This window comes from Macrotis lagotis, chromosome 5 (assembly GCF_037893015.1).
Source record: "Macrotis lagotis isolate mMagLag1 chromosome 5, bilby.v1.9.chrom.fasta, whole genome shotgun sequence".
Lineage (NCBI taxonomy): Eukaryota > Metazoa > Chordata > Mammalia > Peramelemorphia > Peramelidae > Macrotis > Macrotis lagotis.
This window is the reverse complement of record NC_133662.1, coordinates 160,542,098-160,554,996: the sequence shown is the minus strand read 5'-3', so window position 1 is coordinate 160,554,996 and position 12,899 is coordinate 160,542,098. Positions and strand designations below refer to the sequence as shown.

The window sequence follows — 12,899 nt, the reverse complement described above, 5'->3', positions numbered from 1 at the left end:
GTCAAGGGGAAGTCAATGAAGCTATATGAGACCAAGAAATAATAAAACAAAATATAAAGAATGAAAAAAATAGAAGAGAATGTGATACATCTCCTAAGAAAAACAACTGATCTGGAGAAAAATAAAGAAGAGAAAACATAAGATAAGTGAACTATCTAAAAGCTACAATGAAAAAATGATACATTAATACAACAAATAATTTAATTCCCTTAAAGTTTTTAGAACAAGATGGGAAAGAAAAAATAACAGAAAAAAAATACGTCAATCACCACTTGAAAGAGATCCTAAGATGAAAACCTCCAGGAATATCATAGACAAATTCTGTATCCCCCAGATTAAGCAGAAAATATATGAAAATGTAAACTGTATGTCTAAGATTGTTATTAGTTATTGAATAGTAAGAGAGATTAGGGTAGAGTCACATATGATGTGATTCTAAAAAATAAAATAGTGTAGAAAAAGGTAAAAGGTATCCAAAACAATTAGATGTGAAAGGAAGAATTGATTCAGAGGAATTAGATGGCAGAGGAGAGGTAGTAGTTCTAGGAAACCTGTTCTCATAAGGAATGGGGTTAAAGAGGGAATACAAACATATCTAGAAGGGCATATAAGTCTTCCAAATCTAAAAACAAATAAGAGGGGGAGGGAATAGAATGAAAGGAGAAGGTTATAGAAATGTATCTAGATTAAAGGAAATGAGACAAAGAGAGAACAACATATATTTGGAAGGGTATAAAAATCTTCTAAATTCAAATAGAAACAAGAGAGTAAGGGGATATAGTGGAGGGAGAGGATAAGAGACATTTTTGGAGGGGTTGGTTTAAGGAATAAGAGGACAAGGTAGCAGGAAGAGGTAATGCAGAGGAGAGAGATGGTATAGTAATAAGGTGAGAAAATGATAGTGAGGAAACAAGAAAGAGGAAAAGAAAAAATAAGTAATTACAACTTGGAATGTGAATGGGATAAATTCATCCAGAAAATGGAAACAACAGACTAAAAATCTGAATTCAATAATATGTTGCTTTCAGGAAATACTCCATAAATGAGAGTTATACACAAAAATAGAATAATGGTCAGGATTAGAATTTATTATCTTAAAAAAGCAGAGATAATAAGTAAGCATAATCGTAGACAAAGTTAAAGCTAAAATAGATTCAATAAAATGAGAAATTAGAGAAACCACTATATGTCAGAAATATTTATCAATATTGCATTAGACTATTTAAAAACTAGACAATAGGAGCGGCTAGGTGGCGCAGTGGATAGAGCACTGGCCCTCGAGTCATGAGTACCTCAGTTCAAATCCAGACACTTTCTAAATTACCTAGCTGTGTGGCCTTGGGCAAGCCACTTAACCCCAATGCCTTGCAAAAACCTAAAAAAAATTAGACAATATAAAGTTGGAATAAAAGTGTAGTGTAGAAAATGATAAGATGATAGATTTAGAAAGCATGGAAAAACTTAGATTTATGAAGAAAGATGCTATACAACTGCAGAGAAGCAGAGGACCAGAGGAAATAAGCATAATATGTTCTTACATTTGCACATATGAATGTATATGTATTTACATATTAATGATTATAGATATTGATATAAATATATATCTGTGTTCATATATGTGTGCATCAGAGAACAAGAAAGCAAAGGACAGTTTTGAACAAAATGTGTAGTATTATACAGATTTTCTTGAAATGAAAATTTATTGCTTTACAGTGAATCCTTTTTATAAAGTTCTGTATTATGCATTGTGATTTTGTCTTTTCTCATTTTGTATTTAGATTTAAAATAAATTTAGACACAAAAAGAAAAGGAAATCATCTGCCTCTGACAATTGTAGCTATGTGATTTTTTTTCATCAAGTTTTATAACCTGAGTATCAGTGTCCATATCTGTGAAATAAAGGGTTTGAACTTGAGGGTCTCCTCAAGCTTTGTAGGAATGATTCTGTCACTATAAATTCAATCAAGGGAAGAATAAAAGATGCTTCATTGTAGCTTCAAAGCTTGGAGAAAAGTTTAGATTTTTCAATGTAGCTAAGGTATTTGTGTCAAACTTGTTAACTAAATTGGACACACAGTTTCATTTTGATTTTAATGTGTCTAATAGGCTAATATATAAATAATAGAGACACAGAAATTAAGATTCTCATTAAATAATGGTTATTATAAAAGCAACTTATGAATGAAGGATACTGCAATATTCATCAAAATTCCTACAGGATTATAATGTACCAGAGTCTAAAGATATTACTCTTAAAAGTGGCAACATACTAGTTTCAAAATGATTTTAGTCATTGTGGTACTTTCTCAAATAACTTAGATAAATATTTTAATGATTCGGTTAGTAAAAAAAAGATGCTCATTGTCAATGCAATATTGAAATGTCTTATGCTGCCTTTTACCTTAAGAGGGAGACTGCATATTGTTCTAAGTTGACATCCAGCAAACTCCAAAGTTTTTGCAGAGTTTCTGCAACATTATTATTTTCATTTGTGTCTGAAAATAATAAAAAGAAATAAAAAAAATTAAGGTCTGTAAAGGCCCTGGGAATCATATCATATCATCCAATCCTCTTATCTTCTAACTGAAAAATAGGAGTTCAAAAGAAGAAGCAACTTGCATGAAGTCAAAGTTTATTAGTGACAAAACCAGTACTACAGTATAATACAATACCATATTTGAATGCATTCTCCTTTACCATTATTTCATAACTCCTAAAATACCATTTGAATCAACTAAATTATTATAATCAGTCTTTACATGAAAAGACCATTCCTTTGCATTAGAGATGCAGCTTGAATTATCACATCTAAGAAACCAATACAACTAACTTGTCATTTAAAGGACACTGTAATTGCAAAAATTAGAAGCAACCTATTTCAAAGAGACATGATTAAATGAATTTTGGTATATTCATATAATGAATAAATGGAGTATAAATAAGGTTCAAAGCATTCATTCAACAAACATTTCTTAAGTTTTTACTATGTGTCTGACAATGTGTAAGTACTGGGTATAAAAATTAAAAAAAATCAACCCTGTCCTCAAAGGACGGGGACGGGATAGTATATACAGAGATAAGCAAATACAAAATAATTGGAGGAACACCAATAATTAAGATGCCCAGAAAAGGCATGGCATGAGATGGCATTTGAATTTTCTTGACATAACTGACGACAGAGGAACCCTGAAAGGGGAAAAAAAGCTTCCAGACGTAGCCTGATCCAGTATCAGTTTCATGAGAATACACACATAAACAAAGGATCCTTTTAAAAGTTCCGGTTAATGATAGACAAGGGGTGGTTGTGAGACAAGTAGAATAGATCAAACTAATTGTCTGGTATTAGGAGAGCAGGGTAAAGCTAAATAGGAGAATCTGATGTCTGAAATTAGGAGAGTATGGTGAAGCTAAATAGGAGTATCTGCCTTTGCCAGATGACCAGGGGTTGGGAATCTTTGATCTGCTAAAGTCCCAAGAAAAAGGGATGAGGTAAAGGTCCAAGCATGATCTATGGAACTCTCTGCAAATCAGAGGGAGTAAGCTATAACCAGGTGCAAAAACAATTCTCAAGAAGTGTAACTCAGTTTTGAATATAAGGGTGAAAATAAATGCTATGGAGACATTTTCCCAAGTCAGTGAGTTCAGTCATGCAAGGACAAATGGTTAAGGATGAATTTTCTTATAGTTATATTTCTATATAAAAGGTCTCTTTCAGACATAGCTCTAATTGTGAATTATAATTAGATCCATCATATTCCCACTTCTCAACTTCTAAGCAAGTGATATGGAGATGAAGTTCAAATCTTCTGGATGTGCTTCAAGCTGAAAAATGGGCATCACAATGTTCCTAAAGGCACTGCTGATCAAAGGCAGCTACAATCCTATCAAATGAAGCAGTGGGACCAAAAGGATAAATGGAAAGAACTTTAATTTGTTCTAGTCAAGAATTAACTAGAGAAAGCAGAGCATTAAGTATAGGGGGGGATCACATAAGGAACAGACAAAAAGAGAGGCAAGAAGGAAGATTTGTTGTCCATGAGGAACTTGCTGTAACAGTCTCCAGAATACAGGACTGGTGTTGAATTTGCTGTTCCTCCAGAAGAGCAATGAGTCGGTTTGTTCACTTTGGTAATTTCTGCAGACAGCTCCCGTTATAGTCTGAAAGGAGTTAAGCCCACTATTCTCATCCCCTTTATACTCCCACCCCTCCAAGGAATGGGAGAAAGTGGGAGGGATCATCACACTTTCTCCTTGGGACAAAGCAGGGGAAAAGGACAAAGACAAATGCATTCAGTAGATTTCTGAAGCAGTCTCTGGGGATCCCCAATGATCAGGTAGAGAGGGTGATATCTGGCTCTGGTCCCTCTGAGGAGATGTATGACCTGTAGTTTGAAGGAAAAATACTTTAAAAGGACATTAAACAGAGAATTAGTAAGAATGATCAAGAGTAGGGTGAAAATCAGGATCAGTAAGAAGAAAAATCAGGAGACACACTTAGGTGAGGATCATGAAGATAAGTTCTCATGGATCTTCTGCATCCATACAGTCTTTTCCATGATACTCTCAATCCAGAACATAACCTGTTGCAAGTTCTTAATAAACATACAGAAATACCAAAAGAGAACAACAACAATAGAGAAAAGTGTGGACAAAAAATAGTATTCCATGACTTTGGTAGTTGGTAGTTGAATCAGTGTATCTAACATATATTATATGGGAGCTACCCAATCCAGGAATCATTGGTTTTATCAGTATACAGGGGAGCACAGCATGGTACCAGGACATATTGTGCATGCACCCATATCTTTCATTGTCTACTTGCCATGACTGTGGAACTCTTCCAGGAGAGGAAAAAGCTAAGACATGATTAAGACAAAATCAAATTAGTCCTTGGTAAATCAACACATATAAAGGAAGATCAAACATCCTTAGCTCTGTTTGACTTCAGGTGACATACTTTGCACCTCTTAGCCAGACTCAGAAGTATTCTTTTTCAAAGAAGCACAATGCAAAAATTGAGCAAGAAGGGACTTATCATGGACTGAAATCAAAGATTGTCCTTTAGGATGATCTGTTTCCAGACACCTCCACCTCTACCAGTATTAGCATCACAGTTTCTCTCAGTAACTTGTGACTTTAGCTTGTAGCAGTTCTGTCTGATGGATTAATGATCCATCTGACAAAAATACCTAAAGTCAAACCTTAAAATTTATCACAGTTAGAAAGGTTTTTACCCCAAATAGCACATTCTGCCAGTTACAGTTTAAGGCTAAAATGAGCTATTTTTCTCTTGTGTTTCAATAAGCAATAAAAGTTTTACCAGTATTCAAACAGATTCCTATCAATATAGGAATTTGTAGTTCTGTAGCAAGTGAGGTTCACTGTGTAGAAATTGCATGATTAAAGTTGGCTTATTTTCCAGGGCTATATGACCTTGCCTATACTAAATCAACAGAGACCTCAGAAAAGGAATGTGGCCCACCCACATATCTATCCTGTAGTAGACTACACTCTTTGACTTTAGGTTTTAAAAATATGAAAATAAACGTCAAACAATTAACATTTTCATAAGTAGTAACAAATATCTGTAGGTATAACTCCTTTATTTTAGGCAAAGGGGGAAAACCTCCAATTCTTTTAAAAACCAAAAGCAAAAACAAAAAAAGGGTTGATTAAATAACAGCTAATTCAAAACATTTCCATTGATTATACTTTTTTGTTTCTTTCAGCCCCATACTCTATAATAATACTCAAGTTGAAAATTTATACATTTATATTTATATAGCTTATTAAATATAGTAATATTAATTTAATTAATACATTATTATATAATACATTCATTAATATAACTTTATAGTTTAGACATTTTAACCAAAAATTATTACTTGAAACAACTGTATAAGGTTAATCCAATATAGTTAGTTACATGTAAAATTAAACTTCTTGTCACCAAAAATATATTGTTCAATTATAAAACAATATAAAATTATCAGGTATGAAGCACTTATTCTTAAATAAGGAAACTATAACAACAGTTAATATGAAAAGTGTTTGCCTAATACTAGCCGGTTTACAGACACATGAAGTAAAATAAAGATGAGGTAATTTCCTTAAGTGACCCAGTTAGCAAATTTCAAATCCATACATATTCCCTACTTTGTCTTAATTCTGAATAACAAATATTAAGAAAATCAAACCAGATCTTATAACAACCTAATTTCTAACATATTCTCTTTTTACAAACACATGGTAGATAAAGAGTTTCAAAAACTTCTCTGACCCAAGAGACATGGGAATTTTATGTCTTTGCTGGCAGGGTATAGCTACCTCCCCCAGATAACAACCACCAGAAAATAATGATAGAATTTTTTTCTACAAAACAAACATACAAACAATTCCATTAAAACATGATGGCAGCACATGTTTTCTATACCTTTGTCATTAGAAACAATTTCAAATTAAATCTCCAAAATGACTCATAAATAAAAGCGCTTTTTTATAATGCAATATTTTGGGTGTAACATCGTTGTTGATTACACTCTATTCTTGTGCAAAAATTCCCCCCTTTTTACTCAGTATAAATTCCAACTCTTGATGTTTTTAAATATCTATGGCTAAATGTTTTTTAAAATCCCTTTTCTATACATACAAGATTTTCTTTGAAACTCAATTAACAATTTTATGAATTCCAAAAGTCACAGCCAAAATAAGTTTTAATGAGTTCCCTTTCAAAACTTAGAAATTTACAAGTTCTTATTTATTCTTATTTTCAGTGTTATAATTCTCATTTCCCAGTGTTTTACTAAATTATGAAATAATTTGTCATTATTAGTGATCATAACTATTAAACATCTAAAAATTTCATAATTTAATTAAATGTATTCTCAGATTACCTTATAAAATAATAAACTAAAGTAAAGGGAACTTTCTTAGTATTCTTAGGCTTCTAAAATTTTAATGTCAAATAGTACCATACTTTCTGACTCATTTCAACCATCAAATTAGAAGAGACATTTCACTTAAAATGTGACCAAAAATGAGCTCAATTATTCCTGAATTTATTTTTCAGCTGGTATTACACAAAACTCAATTTATAATTTTAATACTATAAATATTAAATTATGTAATATTTTAGAGTAATGACATATTCTAAATATTTCATATCTACCATTCCCAGATACTTCATTATCAAGAGATTGCCCAAATGGCATTACAATATTAAGTTGTTTGTCTTTTTAATTGCCCTAATCATATTTAAGAACCTAATTCTGGGTTCAACAATCCCAGAAGAAATTCCATAACTTATCAATTGTTAGTTCTCTATACTCTTTTTTCTCTTTTTTTTAACATTCATTTTCAAAAGTTCTATAATCAATTCCTATACTTATACAAAGTCCTTTTACTTATACAAACCTACTCATACATTCTGTCTACATGCTTTAGTCATGTTCTGTAAATTGTATATATCTCAGATATGATTGTCACAATTCAAATATTACTTAAAGATAGAGAGCTGTAGCCAAGGAGATCACCTGCATATGTAATGAACCAAAGTGGCCTTTCCAAGAGACTGAATTGAATATAAATTTAAGGTTCTGGTTTAGAAAAGGACAGGTAATTTAGGAAAAGCAAAAAAACAGAAAACCATGACATTGACAATTTAGAGGCCTGTTTCCCTACCCAATTGTTGTTTGCCATTTAGTACAAGCAACAGTCCTGTCACTCTGAATTTTGAAAGAATCAGGCAAATGGAAGTTGGGATACTGGTGTCCAACCTCCTAGGGGCAATTTTTATTCCAAGGTCCTTTCTGTTTACAAATGTGTCATAGACCTGGCGTTTATCCTGGAGACTTCTTTCTCTGAGGGCAGTCAGTGGCCAAGCTTCATGCACCTAAAACAAGTGCCTGAGTCTGGTTTTTGTGATGCTGAGATTACTAAAGCAATGGTTATTCCTGAGCCTAGATTTGCTTAATCTTCCACTCTCTCTTTTCAGTTGCCACCCAGGTTCTACCACCTTTCAGATGCACGATGTCCTTATTAGGGGAAGATCATGGCCAGGGAAGGTCTTAAAAGGAAAGAGAAGTGCCCTGGGGGTTAAAAGGATGGATCTATAAAAAGAGAAATCCTTGGTTCGGGAGTCAGAGAAGGGTTTCCTCCTTGAATATAAGGAGGAGCAGGAAGAGCAGGATTCTCTTTAGGATAGACAGGTGGCTCTTCCAGAGAAGAACCTGAGGGGCTGAAGGTAGGGTCTACCAGGAATTTTTACCATCTGACTCAGAGTATTTAAAGTGGCCTTGATCCAGCCTGAAATAAATATCACCTAAGATATCCAATTGCTTCTTTTTCTCCTCTTCTTCCCCTGGAACAATTTAAAATTTCCCAATAGCATTTTTAAAAGAAAAATATTTTATTTTTTTTAAGTTACTGCATAAGTCTTGTTCTAAAGATAAACATAATCTCCCCTTCCCCCTGAAAAGATAGAGAAACGGGGAGGCTAGGTGGCACAGTGGATAGAGCACCGGCCCTGGAGTCAGGAGTACCTGAGTTCAAATCCGGCCTCAGACACTTAATAATTACCTAGTTGTGTGGCCTGGGGCAAGCCACTTAACCCCATTGCCTTGCAAAAAAAAAAAGACAGAGAAACCTCAAGAAATATAAAGTGAGAGAGAAAAAAAGTGTGCTACAATTTATATTCAGATATCATTAATTTTGTCTTTGGAATAGATCACATTCGTTATCAAAAGTCCATCAGAGAAATTGATTCAATATTTTTCCCATGATTGCTATTGCTAGATGTATTTCCCTCCATTCTATTCTTCCCCACTCCCAATTATTTATTTTATTATCTCTCCTTTCACCCTGTCTCTTCTCAAAAGTATATTGTAAGGGGTGGCTAGGTGGCACAGTGTATAGAGCACTGGCCCTGGATTCAGGAGTACATGAGTTCAATTCCAGTCTCAGACAATTAATAATTACCTAGCTGTGTGGCCTAGGGCAAGCCACTTAACCCTATTTGCCTTGCAACAATCCTAAAAAAAAACAAAAAAAAATGTATATTATATCTATCCTCTCCTACCCTCTGTCCTCTGTCACCTACAGCCACTATTCCCCTCCCCCCATCCCCTTTCTCCCATCCCTTTCCTAACTTTTCCCTCTAGGGTATATACTCTATTCAGTTATTTCCTCTTTGAGTCATTTCTTATAGGAATGAAGACTCATTCACTCTGCCTTACCTTCCCCTCATTCTCCTCCATTGCAAAAGTGTTTTCTTGCCTCTTTAATGTGAAACTTTACTTAGCCCAGCCTACCTCTCCTCTCCCTTTCTCCAGTATGCTCCATCTTTCTAAGATATATATATATATATATATATATATATATATATATATATATGAAATTCGTATTCAACTCCCTCCTATGCCTTGTCTTTATATGCTCCTTCTAACTTCCCTAATAAATGAGAAAGTTCATATGAGTTATCAATATCATCTTCCCATGCAGGAATACAAGCATTTCAACATCGTTACATTCCATCAGTACTGGTCATTTCAACAGGAAAGTTTGAAAGTCTTCTATTTCATTAAATATCCATCTTTTCCCCTGAAAGAGGATGTTCAGTTTTGCTGGAAAGTTCATTCTTGGGTGTAGTGCAAATTCTTTTGCCTTCCCAAATATCATATTCAAACCCTACAAGCCCTTAATGTAGATGATGTTAAACTTTGTAATCCTGACTACAACTTCATGATATTTGAATTTTCTTTGCTTGATTGTATTATTTTCCCCTTGACTTGGGAGTTCTGGAATTTGACTATAATATTCCTGGGAGTCTTCATTTTGGGATCTCTTTTGGGGAGGTGAATGTTGGATTCCCCCAATTTCTATTAACCCTATGTTTCTAGGATACCAGGGAAATTTTCCTGAAGAATTTCTTGAAAAATGAAGTCTCAGCTCTTTTCCTGGTCATGGCTTTCAGAAAGCCCAATAATTTTTAAAATATCTCCCCTGGATCTGTTTTCCAGGTCAGCTGTTTTTCCAATGAGATATTTCACATTTTCTTCTAGTTTTTCATTCATTTGGTTTGTTTTATTATTTCTTGATTTCTCTAGCTTTCCTTAGTTCCATTCTATATTTGAAGAAATTATTTTCTTCAGAAAGCTTTTGAATCTCCTTTTCCACATAGATAAAATCTGCTTTTTTCAATTCTTCTTCTTCTTCTCTTCATTGGTCTTTTGGACTGCTTTTTTCCATTTGGCTTAAACTGGTTTGTAATATTTTATTTTCTTCAGTAAGCTGCTGCCTTGGTTTTCATGATTTTTGTGTGTCACATTTCTCTTCCCTCTGCTTCCTTTTCCTTCCTTTTCCTCTACTTCCTTTACTTAATTTTCAAAATCATTTTTGAGCACTTCCATAGTCTGTGATTCATATTTTTCTTGCACATTGTGGATACAGAAGTTTTGGCTTTGTCATCTTCTGAGTGTGTATTTTGATCCTCCAGGTGACCAAAGTAATAGTCTAATTTACTTCTGTTTACTTATTTCCCAATTCATGAATTTATTTTAACTCTGTTAAATGGGGCTCTTACTTCTAGGGTGGAAAGTACACTGTACCAAGCTGTTTTCACCCCCAAGACCTTATTAGAGGCTCTGACTACTCTCCTAGGCTGTGCTCTAGTCTGTGCATGACCACAAGAACTCCCCTTTGCCCTGGAACTGTGAGAATAGTCTCTTCCCTGCTGTGGCAGTAAAGCTCCCCTTTCTGAGACTAGGTTCTAAGTATGGGCAAAGTAAAATACTCTTGCCTCAGAAATGGCAGAGAGACCTCTTCAGTCTCCCCTAATGGACTGAACACACGCTGGAAGTAGCTGCTGAGTGGCTTGACAGGTCAGCTTCTAGTTCCCGGGGCCATGGCTATGCTAAGGCCTGTACTTCCCTAGGCTCCATGCTTACTCTGGTGAGGCAGAGTTTTTCCAAGTCACCTTTGACAATCCCTGGGCTGAGAGGTCTGGAACTGCTGCTGCTACCATAGACCCAGGAACTCCCAGTGACCCAGATATCCCAAGGGATGCTCCTAGATGGCTGAAGCTAGATTGCTAGGGTGGCTGGTGTAAGCCAGGCTATGCTGTGGCCTTTTCCAACCCTGATAAAACAGACCTTTCCTTCAGTTCTTCCAAGTTGTCTTGAGCTTGGAAAATTGCTTCACTCAGTGTTTTTTTTTGTCGCCTAGAATCTTTATTCCAATGAGTATTTGTACTTGGACAGAAATCACAGTTTGATTCAACACCAAAAAGCTATTTCCTTTGGAAATGCACCGAGTCACGGCTCCCTCCTCAGTATCCTCCCCAGAGAGGAGTGCCCACCTCTCTCTGCCTTTCCCAAGGCCAAACCCAGTACTTTTGGGAAGAATGGACTAGAAAGGGAACTTGGCCCACCAGCCCCACTCCTGATCTGTCTCAGAAGGAAGGAATATGGGGCGATTTTTGGCATCCAGACTGCCCAAAGTCCAAAGATGAGCAGCCAACCCTCCCCCCAGACACCTAGCTCTGGACTGCTCTGGAAGCAACATCCAGGCTGCATCATGTGGCCTTCAGTTTTATCCGGTCTTCACTAAGACCTCCTCAAGGGTGTGGGCATATGGGAGAGAGGGCCAGGGTTGGGGCAGAGTCCCCCACAGACATCCATGACGATGACCATAGGTTCAATTCCTTGCTCACTGCCCCAGCTCCCTCCTCCTCGGCCCTGGGCCCCCTCCCCAAGTGGTCAGTATATCTTCTGACGAGTGGGTAAGATGGCCTCTTTGATGAAGGAGCAGACAACCAAGATTCCAGACCATTTGCCTCGTTTGCCTTTGGTGAAGTAGTTGGAGACCACATCATCTCCAGGCTGTACAGTAGAGGATAGAACATTCTCCCCAGCTGACAGTGACACAAAGAATACAAATGGGATTAACCAGAGGCAGAATGTGAAATAGGCCAGCACCTCTGAGAAGGGGTAGTACTCCTCCACAAAATACTGGAAGGCTAAGTAGTGATTGACCACCACGAGGACACAAGAGAGGATGAAATTGGGAGAGGTCAGCATGATGAAAGGGAAAGTCTGAAGGAGGCCGAAGTAGATGAGGTTGGTGAGGAGCCCCATGCCAATCAGGAAGCTGGGGAAGCACTCAAAGACATAGAGGCTGACCAGCACGGCTGTGGAAAACCAGATCATGTACTTGATGATGCGGCTGGTGGCCACCGTGTACTCTTCTATCAGTTTGGCCAGGTAGTAGAGTCCGGCCCCGATGGCTAGGGTGACAAAGGCCACCTGGATGAGCAGCGACAGCCAGCTGAGCGCATACATGAACCACATGGCTGCGGCTGCCCGGCCCCCACCTGCCGCCCCTCCTCACTCAGTTTTTCTATGGGGCCCATCACTCTAGAGTTTAGGTAGAGTCATCATTTAAAGGCATTTGAAGGCATCTACAGTGGTCTGAGGGAGAGCTCAGATTTCTGGCCTTCACTCTGCCATCTTGGCTCTGCCCCTTCCCAATAGTACAATAGTCTCTAAGATCTGGATCTGAGATAAAACCTTGAGACAAAGTTTTAGATATATGAGATGATGTACCATTTCGTTTCTTGCTGGTACAGCATATCTAACTGTTGAATAGTGCCATAGCTGAGAGACCATCATGGGGAAAACGTTCCTAGTTATCCAATATTATTCTGGCCAAATTGAATTGCATAAGATGACCAGGCATTTCCATTTGAGCTTACCTACCCAAAATTTAGCATAATTCAAGAGAAAGCATTATAAGGGTAAGTCCTTACAGATCAAAGATCATACCCTCATCTTTCACAGCAGGTTTGACAAGCCTAATGTGTCCTGGAGATTGAAAGACAAAAAGATGCTATGGACTTTCAAAAG

At 36.4% G+C, this 12,899-nt stretch overlaps 1 protein-coding gene and 1 pseudogene across 1 annotated transcript in view; both read right to left on the bottom strand.

Moving 5' to 3' along the window:
• ADGB (androglobin) overlaps positions 1–12,899 on the bottom strand; it is a 244,091-nt gene that overhangs the window by 74,778 nt on the left and 156,414 nt on the right. The window contains exon 23 of the mRNA XM_074187787.1: positions 2,402–2,495. Within this exon, the coding sequence (XP_074043888.1) occupies positions 2,402–2,495 (94 nt within the window). The remainder of the gene's footprint in view (positions 1–2,401; positions 2,496–12,899) is intronic.
• LOC141489953 (protein TEX261 pseudogene) lies at positions 11,725–12,344 on the bottom strand (annotated as a pseudogene).